General features: G+C 40.5%; 1 protein-coding gene across 1 annotated transcript in view; it reads right to left on the bottom strand.

Annotated features, from left to right (window-relative positions):
* The window catches only part of HECW2 (HECT, C2 and WW domain containing E3 ubiquitin protein ligase 2), a 176,471-nt gene that overhangs the window by 90,646 nt on the left and 66,618 nt on the right, over positions 1–19,207 (bottom strand). Inside the window, exon 3 of the mRNA XM_055812962.1 lies at positions 146–253. Coding sequence (XP_055668937.1) covers positions 146–253 — 108 coding nt within the window. The remainder of the gene's footprint in view (positions 1–145; positions 254–19,207) is intronic.

The following is a 19,207-nucleotide window of genomic DNA, read 5'->3' as shown; positions in this document are numbered from 1 at the left end:
AATGCTTCTCCTTAGAGCAATACAATCAATTAGTTACATTTATCAGAGGGACTGATGAAATGAGTATCAAATGCCACGCTTTTAATTTGCCCTGACACAAAGGCATGCTTGCCTTTGGATATGCACTGGGTAACTAGGTACTCACACTCCATAAAATAGGGGCCAGGTTCAATTCGCCATACAATTTGTCCTTTTTGCGTGCCAGTCACTCCCCGATTCTTGGAATCCCAAAAATTGGCTGGAGAGTTCTCATCTGAAAAAGGAAAGAAAAAAAAATACTTTGTCAAGTAGTATTTATAGTAGTAGTTTTCTTGGTTTTGTTTCAAGAGGCCTAGAAACAAATAATGACTTGTATTATTAAAAAAAAAACCAACAACAAAAAAAACCCCAAACACAACAACACAGAAACCAAACTAACTGGCAAAAGATAAATGGCTTCTCTTTTACAGTTGATACTTAGATCAATTTATGCAGAGTGAGCAGACTGACACACAGCCAAAGCAAATATATGGTTTCCTGTAAGACGTGACCTGCCAAGATAAAGTATTAAATTCCAAAACTTCCCTAACTCAACAGAGATGCTATTGGGAACATATAGCTGATTGAAACTTCACCACGGAGCTACCAAACTGTTTTATGGAGCAATCCTGCTCTGTGATGTAAACATTCAGCATTCATTTCCTAGCTAGGAAGTACGGAATTGCAACGAGAGATATCAAGACTTCAGTTTTTACTACATTCCTGTGTTTTAGAAACCGGTGAGAATATTTTTATACATACACCAAATATTCAACACTTTCAGTTTCCTGACAGGTACAGTATTATTCCCTATCAGTGAAGTCAAGTTAGTTAGAGGCTCAAAGCACAGAACTGTCACTTAGCAAGCCAAAGATACACACAAGAGATTCAGCAAAATACATTCAAACGAGAAGGGAGAAGCAAACAGTGTCTGCAGATCAGCTTAGCAGTATCGGTACCCTCCCCTCTTGAACTAAGCCATTTGTCCTCGCAGTAACAAACACAGGTCTTGGGGTCTGTTTTTTATTTACCAGCCTGTATTCAGGCATCCGGAACACTAAGAATGAAAGAAAACCACAGTGAGAAGCTGCCTGAAAGGGCACAAAGGTTAGTTATGATGACACAGAGGAAGCTGACATAAATCCAACGTAACTCTTTTGTAAAGGAAGTTCTTTGGCAGTATGCATTATAACGTTTTACAAGTGCATGTAGACAGCTGTTTATTAATTAGACAGTTATATCTGTGACCTCAAATACAACATCCTAATTCTTTCCAGCGGTACTTCATATCCCTTAGTTTTAAATGAAAAAAAAAAAAAAAAAAAAAAAAGGAAAAATATCCTGGTTTATTACATACATTACATACATTTCATTACAGTGTGTTCTACAATCTTAAAAAGACTTCACGAAGAACTCAGTCTACTTTGGGGTTTTTTTGAAGCTCCCACCCATCCAAGCATGCTTTCTTTGTACTTCAGTAAGAACTCCCACATAAATAAGATTACAGAATTGTCACCTACATTTAACAACCTTTATTTTAGTGCTATTTCTGAAAGAATAACACCACAGCTTTGTTAATTTTATCTTAAAAATAAAAGCTTACAGTAAAGCTTCTCTTTCTCTTTTTCCTTCTGACTGCTCATCTCAGCGCATGCACAGGAACTCTTACTGAATCACAGCTAGCGCAGCCTGTACATCCATGGCTCACCGAGCCGGCAGGCCAGGCAGCACCAGGCACACCATCACAGCTTAGCAGTGAGCTCCGCACCCCCTCTGCAACAGGGAAGAGCTTTGGAGAGTCAAGAGGTGGCCGTGGCAAGCTGCTGAGATTTTTTATGCCTCCAGGCGTAGGTGACTTTGAGAATTTTTAGAAAGCTGTGATCCCCAACATCATGATGAGTCCAGAACAGTTTTATAATTATCTTAGCGACGATGACAAGGGACTTGGGGTTTCTCCTAATGCCTCAAGCATGTAATAACCTCAGGCTTAACTTTTCGTGTGGAATCAACATGATAGTACAGAATCTGCACACACCATCAAGGCAGGCACACAGGCAGTAAAAGCTTAAAACATGCATGCTTTTTCTTCATTACAGCAAAAAACTTTCAAAGGTAAACAAATCTGTGTCTTACCCATGCATTTCAGTTTTTTCAAAGCTATATAAAGAGGAACCCAAGGTACAGCCTGTAAATCATCCTATGGGTTTTAAAAAAAATAAATCTCTTGTGTGTGGTTTGCAATGACACTCTAACTGAAACAATACACTGTTCACTTATTTATTTATCGCACTATCACCTTCCACAGGCAGGACTCTGGGAAGCCATGAGATACAGCTTAACTTCCAGCAAATCTACACGAGTGCCTATTTTGGTCCACCATACAAACTTGATTATCCAAACCTTCGCTACTGAAAGCGAGCAGATTCTTTAAAAATCCCAGTTACCCGAAACACAGATAGCTTTAAATTTTTCAGTGTTCTCATTATGTCTAGGTAAATAAGGATGTACTGTATGACAAAAAAACCCCAAAAAAACCAAAACACCTCCCCTCACATGCTCTAGTTCTTCTGAATTTCTGCATTTAATTGGCTGGGGAAGAGTCTATTCATAATGCTAAGCAGAAGGACAATATTTGGTATATTATAAACATAAACATGATTTTATTTATTTTTATTTTGTTCAGCAAATCAAGGAACTCTGAAGCAATGAAATATGCCTTTAACAGTGAGATTTCCAGCACTGAGGCACAAGAAATTGTTCTTTGTTTTTTAAAATCAGTAACCAAGTGAAGTCAATGGTAATTTTTACAGACACTAGTGTGCCTCAGTAAAGGTCCTACATTAATTTGAGTTTTAAATTCTGCGCTGATAGTTCCAAGAAAGCAGAACATTTTCTTACACCTTATTTAATAAAATCCAATGTTTAGAGAAAATGCCTGGATTTTCAGCCCTTTCACGAAGGAATAGTCTCCTCTGCAGCAATGAACACTAAATCATCAATACTCTGCCCACAGGCACGCTGCCATTGCAACAGAAGGTGGTAGAGGCAGAGGAATGAAAAATGCTGACAGACCACTGCCTGTCAGCAATCGACTCAAATTACAGAATTTATTTTGGACAGCTTTGATTTTCTTCTGAAACAGATTTTTCCCCCTAATTTTATGATGTTATTCACATAGGGGGAAAGAAAACATTACTAATGCATATGGAAAAATAACTTCAAACCTCAGTAGTACATTGAGTTTTAAACAAAGAAACTGCACAGAAAAAAAAAATAAAAATCAAACAGCATGAAAACATTAAAGTACATAATATTGCCAAAACTTACTTATCAACATTGCAATAAAAAACTAACTTAAACAGTGAAAGTCTCAGTAATATTGAGCTGTGCAGAAAAAAAAAAAAGTGTGAGCACAAAAAGCAGTGTCAAAATTACCACCTCATCTCTCGTCTTCCCCAAAACTTAGATATGTACATGTGTACATACACACAGATATATATAGATAGATATATAGATATATTTTCCATAGGGAACTTCAATTCTAAGACATTCTAGTCCCCTTTTAGCACATAATTGTTGCTGTTTGTGAAACTGGCAGCTGTTCCAGAATCTGGGCCAAAGAGTAGATATAAATATCCCTTCCCACAACATAAAATATGCAACGAAAGACTGTCTTACTACATTGGTATCTTGTCCAGTGAGTCTACACTTCTGAAAGACATTAAACAATGCAAGATGCTCAGTATCGTTCTATCTTCAATAACTCTTAGACACAAACTATTACAGAAAGTAACGTACTCCTCAGAGTTACAACCGCTGTACAAATCAGCATATGTGAGATGTTCTACAACAAAAAGTTGTAAAACAAAGAGTAATAATAAACATAGTGTGTGGAACTTGATACTGACTAGCGCTCCTTGACATCTAAAGCAGAAGTGTTCTGAGTAACAATATTTTCTTTATTTAAGTGCTAAGTAGTCAGCCAGAGCTGGTATTACGAACTGAACTCATTTTTTTTTTCCACTTTCAGGCTTCACCCTCATTACAACACCCTTTAAGGTATGTTAGATACCAGTGGCATCTGTAACACCCACAGCCCGTGCTTTCCATGTCAGCATTGTAGTTCTCCACCTGTGCCCGCAGCTCTGCCCTGACGTGACAGCGAACGGGACGCAGCTCCCTCTGGCATGTGTCAATTTGGTACGGCTATCTTCTGTGAAAAGCAATATATAAGTACTGGATAAACTGATGAACAGTGCAATGAAAGAAGGTATCACTTTCACAAAATTAAGTTTTCATGATAAAATTATGCCCCTAAGAGGCACAAGAAGCTCCAGTATGCCCATGCCTTTTCTGCACTGGGAGCCCAGAACTGGACACAGCACTTGGATGTATGCCACCAGTGCGGAGCAGCGGGGAAGGACCATGTCCCTCAGCCTGCTGGCTAAGGCTCTGCCTAAGGCAGCCTGGGATGCCAGCAGGGGACCTGGGCACGCTGTTTGCTCTCGTTCAACTTGCTGTCTGCCAGGACCTCCAAAGATGATTTCCAGACAGTCAACTCTCAGCCTGTCCTGGTGTCAGGGGCTATTTCTCCCCAGCAGCAGGACTTGGCACTTCCCTTTGCACTTGGTGACATTCCTGTTTTCCCATTTCTCCAGCTTATCTGAATGTCAGCACAACCATCTGGTTCATCAGCTGCTACTCCCAGTTTTGCATAAAGATGTTACTGGAGTGTTGAAAGCCTTGCGAAGCTAGTACCTGACATCAGGGGGTCAGGAGGCTTCTGTGGAGTCCATGTTGTGTTCTTCGTGTCTCATTGCTTTTGCTATTTCCGTTTTAGGAAAAAGGTTAAACTACCTGAAGTCCATCACCTTACAGAGTCATCTCTCATAGCTTAAATCAACAAACAAACAAACAAGATACAGCCTTTTATAAGGCACTTAAAAACAAAGAACTGCTACCAATCAATATCTGAAACAAGCCGCATAGCCCCAGTACACAGACTGACCGTATGCAAACCAACGTTCATCTTCTGGTCCCCATTTCTGCAGTCAGTAGTGTTATGTGATAAAAGGTTTGTCTTCATGAATGCAAAGGATTTTTATTCTCCAAATACCAAAACATTATAGAAGTCACAAACTCCTAGTCTGGAAACATCACAGATTGTTTACTGCATGGGAAAAAATTTGGAAGTTCTCTACAGCAATCTAAGAGCTTCAAAGTTTTGCATACCGATCTCTTTGCTGTAACACATTTATAAAGATGCTTGTATGCAGAGCTCAGAGAGAAGGTGATGCTTAACAGATTCCCAGTGTCACTGAATGGTTTTCATTATACAAAATTTTAGAATTTTAATCTTTTGCTACCATACGTGGGTATTCTAACTCACAGCTCCTCAAAAAATCTGTGCACTTTAGCTCACAAAAAATCAGTCATGTTGGTAACACCATTGTATCCCTGCTTAATTCTGTTATCCTCATTTGAGATTTACACTCCAGTCTCCGGGTTTTTTCCCATCCCTTTCTGGAAGATATTCTATGCAAAAATCTTTTGAAGCGCTTATATAGTTTATTCTTAATTTAAAATTTTAAATTAAGTTCAGATTGTCAAAATGCTGACTTCCTTAAGCATTTTAGGTAAATTTTAATAGATTGTTGGGCACTGAAGATGATGCAAGTGATGCATCCCATTATTAAGAGGGGTGTTTGTACTCAGCCTGGGGAAGCTGATAAAGCACCGATCCAAATGTTATTTCTCATCAGGTGTTCTCTTACAGTATGTATCAGAGCAGCCAGAAGGCTGGTAGATAGCAAGGCTACATATAGTTTTGTCTCAAGCTGAGATCCATGGATCTGCCATGAGTTTCTCTCCTAAGTATACAGTTGGGAATGGTCATTATCTATTTACTGTGTCATTTCACTCAGTCTTTAAAAGTAACAGGTTTGTAGCTATTGGCATCAGAGGATATTCTGAACTTAATTTAGAGCCAACCATCAGGAGATGTCTAGCGTGGCATTTCCAATGTAAAACAGAAACCTGATTTACATGCATTTTACTGCATGACTTCCAAAGCCTCGGTCCCAGTGCCAGTAAGTGCTCTTGAGCCCAGACATCCAGGCAGTAAAACAGACTGTCACCAAAACGTAAAACTAGTAAGAACAGTCCAAAGGGTATGTACTTACAAACTTTTTTAGTTGCTCAAAACCCACAGTAACACTAAATTTTGTGCAGTATTTTCACTTCGGTAACCTCTGATAATTTTAATTCTAGAAATACTAAAAAAAAAAAAAAACCACAAACCAATCCGTGGGTAATCATTAAAGAAGTAGCACAACATTTACTGAACTAATGAACTAAATTGATTCCTCCCTTATATCCAAAATATGTTTAAAAGCAACTGAAAATTGCATCAGGACATATTTAAAGGAGAAGACAAATTTTATCACCTGAGGCCTCGCTCCTTTTCTGGAAAGCCAGTACATAAATTAACAATATCAAGGCAGAGTTTCCATTGCAAGTATTCATTATAATAAATCACATTATGTCAATCCATTTAAGAGACAATACATATCAGTTACCACCATACGAGCAAGTATTAACCCACTATGTGCAGCTTACGTTCTGTGATTTTCAGAATTCCCCATCTCAGTCTGAACAGTTTTTGCAGGCTTTCTGGTAGAAGCAAAACATTTCTCACAGAAGACAGCACTAGCGTATGCAGTACACTGCTGAAATTAAAGACCAACACTTAGTTGCACCTTCTAGCCTTACCTGGCCATTCCAAAGGATGCCTGTGGATCCTAAACTGCATTCCTCCATCTGAGCCCAGTTAACAAACTGAAGAATAAAAAAAGTTAACATTTGACAGGACGGGTCCTGAAAATACCATTCCTGTTCCCAATCACAAACCGTATTTCCTACAAAAGTTGCCTTCTGGACCCAGCCTGTGCAGCCCAAGTTCGGAGGCTTTAGCTCTGTGTTAGCACCGTTGCGTAATCTCAGCTCCACGAGGCGTGCCTGTCCTCTCCCTTCCTCTTGTCATTTGAAGGAAAGGGTTTTAGAAGGATGTTCTCAAACTCCCCGACAGTTCCTAGCAGTTACACACAACTGTCTGCCTCTTCTCCTTTAATCAAGGGTTTATCTAGGTTCAAACAGCCTGTGTTAAAACATATGAAGTATTACGTCCTTCAAGCTCAGCTATTTGCAGCCACTCCCCTCCGAAGGGTGCAGGATGCCGAAGCCCCATCCTCCCTCGACTTCCTTCCTCGCCTTGTCCATGGGAGGATTCCCAAGCACGGCCACAGCCCCACAGCGTGGGGCGGGCTGATGGAAACAGGAGGACCGTTAAATCCTAGAAATGACGGCAAGGCAGCCACAGCAACAAGCACAGCGGGAGCTCACTGGAAGTGCTGGCTTTTGTTTACTCGGTATTTTGTTCTCCCGCATGACTTCCCCACAAATCCGGTTATTTTAGAGAAAACAAGACTGCTCGATGACATTTGGCTGGGATGAAGCTGCCTTTAACCCAGGGTGACTCTGCACTGGGTGCTCCTGAGCAGGCAGATAAGCAGGTGGCAGAGAGCTGCTATTACCACCTCTCTTTTTTCAGATTGGTAAATGCCACCCCAGAGCTGGGGCTTGGACAAGGCTCCATTTTGCCAGGTGCTCCGACTGCTCACCAGCCTCAACCAGGAGGATGCTGGCAGCTGACCTACAACTCCTTCAGCTTACAGCAAGGACCCAAACTATGCCAAAGCAGCCCCAGCACCACATGAACAAAAAAGGGTACTTAAAAGTATCTTTGCAATGCGGTCCATGGTCTGCAGATCCGATCCCTGTACATGAAATTGTATGCTTGTGGAGCACTAGGTTCAAGCTCTCAAAGCAAATCTTGGTTTTCCTAGTCATAATCAGGTAACAACAACAAAAAAAAGGGGGGGAGGGGGAAATAACAACTCTCACAGGAATAAATAATCATACACAGATTGCAGACTTGCCAAAAAAAATGCTTCCAGTCACGGTAATTAAGATGGACTCTTCACTAATGGAAGTACTAAATGCCACTGCACTATTTTATGTTTGCATGAGCACCTATAGGAATTGTATTTTCAAAGGACAGGAGGACAAAGAATGCCAGATCTGGACTACTGTAAGAGAAATTTAAAACACTAACGTGTACTAAATGGCTAGAAACCATTCTCCCTTGAATGCCAACAGAACAACCCCCCAACAAGCTTGAGGAGAACAAAATTCTTGGACAGTCTTAACAGCTGCCGAAGCAGCTACAAGATCCTACTACATGCTATCACAGATCTCTCTACCCTTCATAACACTCTGGAAAACTTGGATGGTAATGAACATACAAGACAAATCTTCAGCTGAGAAAAGCAAGGGCAGAAAAGTAAGAGGCAGAGAAAAGTACAACAGGTGCTCTTAACAGCCTCACATGGGAGAGAAGTGGCTGTTGGGGCTCTTCTTGAAGGTGATGGTGCACTGCCAGAGGCTGCAGGGTGATGCTCTGAAGTCCAACCTAGACACAAGTATTGGCCTTCTGATGATAAAGTCCAGCTATATTAGCAGTGAAGGATTGTCACCATCTATATTCAGATATTTAATATCAAGACCCAGGGTCAATAAAGCAGGAAGGTGTTTGTTCACCACTGCACAACAGCAATTTGTTCCTTGCACAACCAAAATTAGGCTTCACATATCTTCTCTTACTACCTCTGTGCTGTGGGCAAGAAGAGGAAAGACTCCACTCACATTGCCTCGGGTGCCTTCTGTGACACCCTACATACCACATTTATTATGTTGACGTTTACTGTACTCTATTACTTTACAAAGCAGAAGCAATTATTGTTCTACTTGTGACTGACGGGATGGTCAGGAATAAGCTGTATTTCTCTAACCCTTCACTCCCACTTCAGCTGCAAAAGCAGAAAAAAGGTAGAAGCCATACCATACATCCCATCAAAACACTAAACAATGAAAGCTTTTTGCTATTGAAGCTTAAATTAATGGAATGGCAATATCCTATCACAGCCTTTATTCTGACACTGGCCACAACATGGACTATTTCCTTCTTTTTCAAGAATTATACATTTTTTTCCTTCTATAAGTACCCTTACACTTCAATGTGGGGTTCAGAGCATCGCAATGTGTCCTCACACAATGTGATATTTCAAAGCACAGCAGCAGCTCAAAGGATTAGTTAATGAATACGGGACACGAAGATATTGCAAAAAATACCAGTAATTTTTTCAGACATATTACACAGTACAATGGCAGGAATAAAGTGGAATTCCACTTCTCTGTATTCCAAGTAAAGACATCATTGAAATTCAAAGCATTCAAAGACAAAAATAAATCCTTTCACCCATCTCACTGGCGAAAATTCAAAAGCTTAACAATAGGAAGGAAATGACCTCAAGCTTAACCTCTTTCCTGAAAATCTTATTAATCCTCCTCCATAAAATGACGTGCATTTCATTCCCATCTACACTTCAGGTTTCACACACACACCAGCCCCACAGCACAAGCACTCAGCACAGCATGGGTCACCGACCAGCTGACCAGGCTCATCTGGAAGCCAAATCCTACACAACACTTGGGTGTTCCTGTAAAAGACTGGATACAATGAGAAAAGCATAACGTTAAGACAAAAAGTTAAACTAGAGAATAACACCGAATGAACTCTGACTTTCCTTAGACATAAAGGCCATTAGATACCTGATCATATTGTGGAAAAGTCCGTGTCTTTGCAAAATGCTAATAAATCACCTACCACGTAGTTCACGGAGGTCCAGCTGGCTGTATGAGAGGGTAAACACAGTGTGGCGGCTGCTTCCCTGTCCTCCTGAAGGAAGCATCACGCAGCTGAGGCAAGAGCTGCACCACCTCTCAACGTCAACTCACAATCGCCTCAAGCTGCTGATGGTTCTGGGCAAGGACGTCTGCAGGAGACTGAGACAACCTGTTCCCCAGGGGGAAAGCCAAAAGCAGTGGCCACCAGGCAGGAAATATTTTGGAAAGTCAGATTTAGGCCACCAACGGCTACTGAAGTTGGGCTACACTTCTAATCTAACATACTAGACTAACTCAGTGGACCACATTGTAAGATGAGTATAACAAATGCAAGCAATATACTGAGAAAAAGGGGAGCCTGTCTCTCTCCTGTAGCATCAACCTTGACACTTTCAGAAGTAGGTGTTGGGTTTGTTTTGTTGTTTTTTTTTAAGTGCTTCGCTGTGTCTCACACCTTGTTAAAACTCTGATACCAACCCATCCTCACAACCATTATCCCTTCCCAATAGTTCCTTGCCATATCTCCAAACACACCCCAACACACCCACAACCTTGTAGCTTAAAGGTGATTTTCTTCTGCTTTTAATGGTAGCAAGTCAAAGAAAAACAAAAAAACCCTCTCTGTGTCCAAGTATCCTAAAGGCCTGTTACCCCGGGACAGGACTGTTCAGCAAATGCAGAAACATAAGCAATTTTCCTAATTAACTGTAAAAGGTCATCCTTGGAGTAAGTACTGTCAGAGCTAAATTAAAAGAAAAAGAAAAAGCTGCAGCTAAAAAAGAAAAAAGCTTTTCTGTGTCATATTTAATCTGCCAGTCCAAGTTTATTGTGGAAATGTTTTTCATCATTTTCCTTCTCGACCGCAACCTTATATGGTGTCAGATAAGCACTTGTTTGCTGGCAGTGCATGAACTGCTGAGCTCGCCCGAGCCGCACGCAGAAGAGGATTGCAGCTTCCCAAGAATAAAGGGCAGGCACTTGATCTGCCACCACGTTCCCATCACAAGGCTCTGCCAGAAAAGCTAGGAAATAGAACAAAGTATTCCTGCTGTGGAAGGCATGATACCAGCAAAGCCGTGCTTTTGTCAACATAGCCTACCCTGCCCCTGGAGAAATTCTGCTGGTAAATAAACATGACCAACAAAAGCACAATTTTGCTGGCGCAGCTGCACTTACAGAGAAGGCTTTCTGTGGTGTGGCTGTCTTGGTACAGATCATATGTAACCTCACAGCCAGCAGAAAAAGTCAGGGGTCACTTACTTTGTGGCCTTCACGCTGTGGGTTTGCTGGTTTTTGTTTTTTGTTGTTGGTTTTTTGGTTGGTTTTTTTTTTTTTTTTTTTTTTTATGGAGCAGCAGCATCTGGTCATTTATGCAGATACCCAATGCAGAAGTCCCAGAGAGACAGGGAGTTTTGCTTTGTGTTTGGTTTTCTTCTGGTCAAATATCTGTCTGAAGTGGAAATGGTGGAAATCACTGCAGGGAGGGCCAGATAGTTACAGCAGCCCTGTCGAGTCCACCACTGGGGTCAGCAACCCCACTCCTATCCCTCTTTCACAGCCCCAAAATACACTTGGCACAATTACTCCCCTGCAGTAAGATCGTTACTGTAATTCAGTCTGCCGCTGCTCTCTGACAATGGTACACATTTTCTTTTCCTGAGAACTGGAGTATTCAGGCGCTGAGTGGCCTGTAACAGGAAAACAGATGAAATGATGTAAAGATCTCTTCTGGGTTTAATTTCAGTAAAATTTAGGCTCATTTGAGAACCATTACTACGCTAACCCTAAGCACACTTTATTCCGCAAGTAATTCTCCAGTAACGGACCGACCCTTTAAAAAGTAGTTTTTCATGTGGAACTGCCAGCTAACACAACTGCCACAACTGAGAGGCTTTAAAATGGAGTCAAGATGACTGTGTGCTGGGTTGGGTTTTTTTGTGTGTTTGCAAATCTAAAAATAAAACACCATTTTGCTTCACTACGAAACATACATCTGCCCTTTAAACATCATACACATCACCGAAATGCACATGTGTAAAAAGCACAACAGGCTAGAAGACATTTTTAACACATACACATTATTTTAAATCTGTATTTTGAAACTGTTGCAAGTTAATATAACTTATAATTACTAAATAAAATATAATTTAGAAAATCATATAATCATATGATTAATAAATAATATATGGTTATAAGAATAAATTATAATTATGAATTTTTAAAATCAGATACCAGCAAACAAGTAGTTGGCAATCATCTACCAAAACCTACGGAAACATTAGGCTTGAGGACTCACCTTTTTCTCCAGATTATATTTTGCAATATAAATCACGTTGGCTACCCATGAAGCAGATCTACTACCAGCATATTTTGCTGTTACCAATCTGTAGGCTTGCACAGAAAGTTTCATTCCTTCCTTTTTGTCCATCTTTTTGCTTCCTTTTTCCTATTTCCTCCAGCCACTGATAAAGCAGAAGCAACTACCCCACTTCATACAGGACTTACAGTAGTACTGGTACATTATTATCAGAAATCCTGTCAGTGGTAAAATGGGTACCCTAAGAAGTATTTAAGGCAAGTATTAAGCCCGTTACTACCTGTATAATAAACTAGAAAACTTCACGCCCTAATTAACAGGAGCCATCCCAGTCCCATTTATCAGCAGCCATCCTATTTCCCACACCCTACAACTTAATAATGATACGCAAGTACTTTCAAAATTCACAGAAATTTTGCAAACACTTTTTGACAAGTATTGTGCTTATTTCCTTTTTACATCCTCTGGTCCTAAAACAGAGATGATGATATATTTTAAGAAACTGTAATTTATTAACAAGTTTTTCAGGTTAATAAGTTTATCATGTCAAAGACCTCACCTGAGAGATGATCCTCAAAACCACTCAAAAGCCAGACTAGTTACTGGTCACAGTAATCAGAAAGAGTTTTTTAAAAAACATTTTAACTCACTCAAGTGACACAAATTCCTCCCTTTCTGCAATTAATCTTTGAAAAAGCTGACCTGAACTCACCATTTTCCATTCATATTCTAACAGACATATTACTGGCAGAAGTGTTTACAGTTTAGCAAGTGTTAGAGAATAATCACACAGAACAAAGGATGAGCTCAGTCACTTCAGATCACATCTTGACTGACAAGACCTTCCAGGCACTGCAGAGAGACAAACACCAACCGACCATAAGCAGCTACACCTGAAAAGTAACTTCACCATCTTTACTCATCAAAACAAGGGACCCCATCAAGCACAAAACCAGTGTCATTCAGCAAGAACTTGCACTTCTAATCCTCAATTCGCGTCACAACTTTCAGTGAAAGAGCTGCAGGCCCAAACAGATTCATTAAGTATATAAAATAATTCTGGATAAATTCTGGAAAAAATCTTTAATTGTACATCTGCAAATTGCAAGCAGACAAAAAGGCTAAGTTCAGTAAATACATTTATTTTCTAGAACTGAACAAATAATATGCAACTCAGAAGAAAGTGCAAGAGATGAAAAGGTATGTATTTCTTCTTAAATCCCCAGAAGGGCACAAAGTATCCTAATGAGCTGGAATCTCATTTGTGGGGAGCTCTCAGGTGTGTAAGGGGAAGGAGGCGCTCCCCTGCCAGATGGCTTGTTCTGCTGATGGTAACAGGGAAGGAGCATAACCACGAGAACAACTGCAGTGTTTTAACTGCACACACGCACATACCCTCCACTAGTTATGGCAAGTGGCTTTTTGTACCGGTGAGAGTTTCAGCCAGAATCACTGAAGGTTTTCCATAAGATTTTTATTTTTAAAAAAAAAGATAAAAATTAATTCATCATTAGCAAGGGTGTAAAACTCAAAGCACAGAAACTTCTGAGCCACAGAGTCAGCATCACCCAAAGAGCCGACCCAGTCTTTGCACACAATCCATCAGCTGCGTTTATAGCCAACTAGTTGGGTGACTTTATTTTGCTTTTGATACTGAAGTTCCACCTTCAGGTTTCCAAAGCTCTGTTTTCTTTCCGGGAATGAACCGGCAAGGAGCTAAGTCAGTGCCAGGCACGCTCCCCAAGGGTCCTGTGGAGGTTCCTCTAACTGCTCAATCACTCCTGCATTTTCAGCCCTTATTTCACTTGGTGTTTATTTAGCCTTCCCCTCCCACAGTGTATGAAAGTGTATTTATTGCTAGGGACAAAGGGCTAAAACAAGAAGCTCTATACACAGTATATCCATGGAATAGATAAAATGGCCAGAAAAAGCTTTCCTACGTACAGCGGCTGACATCTAGGGATCCAGGAGGTTAGTTTGCCTTTTGCCTTCTTAAATGGTTGATGGTTTGAACCCTGGAACTATTCCAATGGCACAAATGTCCCTGGATTTCCAACCATGTTGCATCGGCATCCCTAACACTAGGTGAGAACAACTGATTCATCACTGAAAATGCCTCCAGATTCTTCAGCTTCGCTTCTGATTGCACTTAATTATTGCTTGCAGTTTCTGATGTCTGAGCAATACTCTTCTTAATCCTCTCCAGCCTTCTGACAGTCACAGTATCAGCTAGCATTTCATTCTCAGTGTTCGAGTCCATTCCCATGTCCAAAACTGAAACATTTCTAAAAATTTTCTTTTCCTTGCCAGTTCCAAGTGATTACTCACTGCCTTTTAGAAATCCTTCTAGTTTCTGAAAGTTGTCAATAAAATATGTCTCTGCAGCACACATCTCTTAAGGATCTTGTGGGATTTAATATTCCCTTCGCAGCTGTTATTTTTTAAGTTTATCTTCAATATTATGAGCTGTTTAACCAGGAATGCAAGCTAGTCTATTGTTGTCATCAGATAGTAATAGCTTTCTTAGGGATTTTATTAGAAAGTGAGAGAGCTTGCTGGTTTGGAATATAGAAAAATATTTATATTTTAACAATACGCTTTTTTCATACTTCAACTTTTCAGTGATCGAAACCAAATGCAAAACCCACTAACACGAAGAGGAAACAGCCCAAGAACACGGGTTCTAACCAAGGCAGAAACGGGCCTCAATGCTTCCCTCCCGTGCCCCTATTGAAGACTGAGCCCATTAACTGTGATATTGTGGATACCTCTGCATAAGAAACTTCTCCTTTCCCTTCTACAAACAACACAACCTCTAGCTTAAGTAAACAGTAACATCTTCCTATTTTATTTATATACATGTATGTTTGCTAAGGCATCCAAATGGCTGATAAGTAATGCTGTGAAAAAAACTACAGATAGAGAAGAATAGCTCAGCATACAGACAGCACATCCATGCAGGCAGCGCGCTAAGGCAGGCTGTTAAAGGAATACGCTGAATCACTATCCTTCACTACCTTTGTCACCATTACCGCTTACCTTCCTGGCCTGCTACACTTCCCATCTCCCCTTCTGTGCCTCAATGATGGCAAGATCTAATGGCAAATTCCTCATCTTGGAGGTTTTTCCATTGCTGAAAAGCTCTTTCAGGGTCTTTACAGTCTCTTTTCCTGAAATGAGTTTATTCCATAAACTTTGTCCTAAACTGGCAAGAAAGTAGACCTAAACATTATGATAATTAAAGAGTTATAATAAGGCCATTGCTATTATTTGACTTCAAATGTGCTGCAATGCTTTACCATTGTGAGAAGTAGTACTCCTAGCTCTGACCAGATTCCTCCTTTTACCTACCTCCTGCTTTTCATGTAAGGATTCAGGATGCACTATAGATTTGATATGGCTATTAATAATTAGCAGAAAGAATATATTATATAGGATAATCTGATGTCATTATGAAGCCCAGCAAAGCCACAAGAAGTGAAACATCATCTCTAAGCATTTATGGCTTACTAGTATTGCATCTGATATATTTTAAACACTCCCAAAGACATGCAACATTCCTTTACTGGTAGATGACAACAGCCAGCACTACTCAATATGGTAGCGTATATCCAAGAAGCAGGAAAGTAATATGCAAAAAACCCACAAACCAACAAAGAAGAAACCTATGGCTTTCAAAGTATATAAGCATGCTTTCTTAAACAACAGCAACAAAAACCCCTGCTCATATTGGTTATATTACATCTAACTATGCACAATTTTATACATCTAGCTCCGATCCTGAAAGCCTTAATACGATTTGTGAGCCGAGTCCTTCGGGCATAATTTTCAGCTAAGCTGTGGTTTCTGCAATTTTTGTATGATTTTATATTGTGTGTCACTGATTACTTACAAACACAGACCATCCCATTTTGGAATCTGGCACTAGCATGCTGACACTGCAGAATTTAACAGCACAATTAAGGAAACACTGTAGACATCAGGAGAAGGCTTTTTTGGATGAGCATATGACTGAAGTCTGACCCAGTTCACTTTTCAGAAGCACCATCGTGTTTTTTTCAGTCCTTTCTACCAAACAATATAGCGTGGTCATACATTGTATTAATATTCAGGCAGACACAGGATAACCCAGAAATAGTTCAGGCACGCAACACATTCTAAATTTGCACACACACTTTCAAAGATGCTATTTTTGCAAGGTATACAGGACAGGAAATCTAATTTGTTCACTTCTGTTTCAGTGTCTGCATTCTTGTACTGTCCCTGACCTGATTCAGGTTCCCATGGACAGCAGCCTGGGGCTTATTTACTTGAGAGAAACTCACAAGCTTTTGTTGGTTCTTCACTGAGGAGATCAAACCCATTTTGTCACAATGTGGTGACATGTTTGGCAGGGTGGGCTGTAGCCACCTACTTCTGCTGATTTTCTCGACCACCTGCTGGATTACCATCCCCTATGCCTCAGCCCAGAGCTGCAAGCAGGTATGCACACTGACCCGCACGTCAATCTTGTTCTTTATTGCATTCCTGCCAAATACATTACAATCAATAATTCCTTCAGATTCTACTAATGCAGTACTTCTGGTTTTGTTTGGTTTTCATAAACGATTACTATTCTGTCCTATTGCTTGCCCTCGCTAAGAGGAATGCGGCACCCACTCCCTCCTCATGCAGTCACAGAGCCCCAGCCTTGCTACCTCCACAAGAACTAGGAAAGATAAAATTAAAAATTAAGACCACGATGAAGTAGTCTGATTGTTTCACCGGGAAAGCCGAGATGGTTGGAAATATTTATATGGATTTGGGAAGAAACCGTAACAGATATACCACATGATACTATTTTGTAACTATTCCAAAAGCAGAGCAGGGAAGAAGCCATCCTAATCCTAAATCCAACATTGTGAACTGGGATAGCTTGGCAACTGCACGTAATTATTTTTTTGGAGTTTTTGGTTGGTTGGTTCTACATTCCCCTTCACATTTCACCCTCTTCAGAGTAACTAAGAAACACCTGTGCTCCTCCTTCAGCAAAGACTTCAGCTGCCTTCACGGCATGACAAACCCACTATGGACCTCACAGCTGCAACTCCTAATGCATACTGCTACTTCACTCTTAAAGGTCATATTAAAAAAGCATAAAAAACAAAGTTACAAACTACCCTGGCCAACACTTACGCTCCAATAGGAGCAACATAGCAAGTCAGTTGTTCATGACTGCAAGCCATGGACAAACACTGACAACAACTGGAAAATCAGAGGCAGAGACCTGCACCATCCTTCCAACTCCCTCCTTTTGCACGGTGGGGTGCAGAGGGAGCAAAATTTAGATAGAACATTGCAGTTGGACTTTTATTTCGCATCTGCATTTATCCAAGACTCATTGTTTTGAGACACCTGACATACCATCAGGGTCAACTCCTTTGCAGTTACTCTGCACTTTCTTCTTTCCATTGTGATTTGCGTGTATTCAGATTTTTCTGGAGTGCCCAAAAAGCCAACAGTGTCTGTAATCTGTGTGGAGATGTGGTATCGATTGCTTGCATCAGGGACTTTCTGTAACACACTAAAACAGGGCAAGCTGGCTAATTACTGCCACATCCAAGTTCAGAGTTCAGATCCAGATGTCAAACTTCTTAAAAATTCAGAATCATCTGGTTTAATTTTAGTTTGGCTCACCAGAGAGAAAATCCCAAATCACGGTATTTGATGCTGACTTCCTCATCTCTGTCCCTGGGTTGCTGCGCGGTTCTTGGGAAGCGAAGAAAATCCTGAAACGTTGCCTACCTCCTGTATAAGGCATGTTACTAAAATGGTGTTGTCTTACTTATTTATAAACTACGTAGGATTCCAGGCAGTTGCCTGCACAGTGACTCAGCAAAGCCCCATGCAGAGAAGCTCCTGCTGGGCCTCTTGCAGCCCTGAAGGGAGGGAGGCCAGGCCATGGGCCTTTCACAGAATCAGAGAACCATTCAGGTTGGAAAAGACCTTTAAGATCATCAGGTTCAACTGTTAACCCAGCACTACCCAGCCCACTGCTAAACCATGTCCACGTGGGTTTCATGCACCTGCAGGACAGCATCAGAAAAGGCTCCTGAAATCAGAATGCAAATTGTTCGTGAATAATGAAATAAGAAGCAAAGCACACTGCCTATGCAGCCTTCAGATTTCAGGATGCTATTTTAAGAAAAATTGGTAGTCCTCAACTTGGCATCTTTACATTATTTCTCTTAACCTACACTCAACTTCAGTGACATCCTTAATTTGGCATTAGAGATTCTGCCTGTCACTTCCCAACCTGCACCTCTCTCATGCTGGTACCTGGCAGCTTGAAAACATGCCCTACATTTCTAGTAGCAAAGTTCAGGTGCTCTTCTGGGATATTTTCTCCCACATATTTTCAGAACATGTAGTCTATTAAATAGATTTTTCAGATAATTTCTGTAAATTAGTATACTATCAAGGGCATCTGTGAATTTGAACACAGCATCCCCTATCCAGTAAGCAGTTTATTTCAGGAGATTGACTCATTTCCTTAAAGCTTTTTCAGCTATCTGTTGTGACTGAAAAAAATTCAGAAAATTTAGAAGTACTCAAGGAAATGAGCCAACACATCCTGGAAGAAATTCATCCAATACACACACACCAAGATAAGTCAGTCTAAGATTTCTAAAGAAATGAGCTGGAGGAAGTTCTAGAAGAACCTGAAATATTTTCTGTGAAACACAATGTTTATTTCACATCATCATAACTCTCCTTAAACCCACTTTAAAAGCAACATACTATGCCTAATCAGGAAGATGAGATGGTTTTAGTTAGGTTTTTTTTCCCCTGCAGAGACAAAAATCCTTCCCTGAAATAGTTTAGTTAATCTTGCCAATATTTGAATTAAAAATATTGCTGCCATTATGCCTCATCAGAACTTCATTTCAGATCCCTAGTGCTTACACCCTGGGGCTGTAGGGTCCACGGTCGAACTATACATACCAAGATGAAGCCTTTTCAGTGAGATGCATAATGCACCACAGAACCACCTCGCCACAGAGCTCTGGGGACGCTGGCTACCTGGAG

The sequence above is a fragment of the Falco peregrinus genome, chromosome 8 (assembly GCF_023634155.1).
Source record: "Falco peregrinus isolate bFalPer1 chromosome 8, bFalPer1.pri, whole genome shotgun sequence".
In the NCBI taxonomy this organism is placed as follows: domain Eukaryota; kingdom Metazoa; phylum Chordata; class Aves; order Falconiformes; family Falconidae; genus Falco; species Falco peregrinus.
Note: the sequence above shows the minus strand (reverse complement) of the source record. Positions and strands in the feature narration are given on the sequence as shown.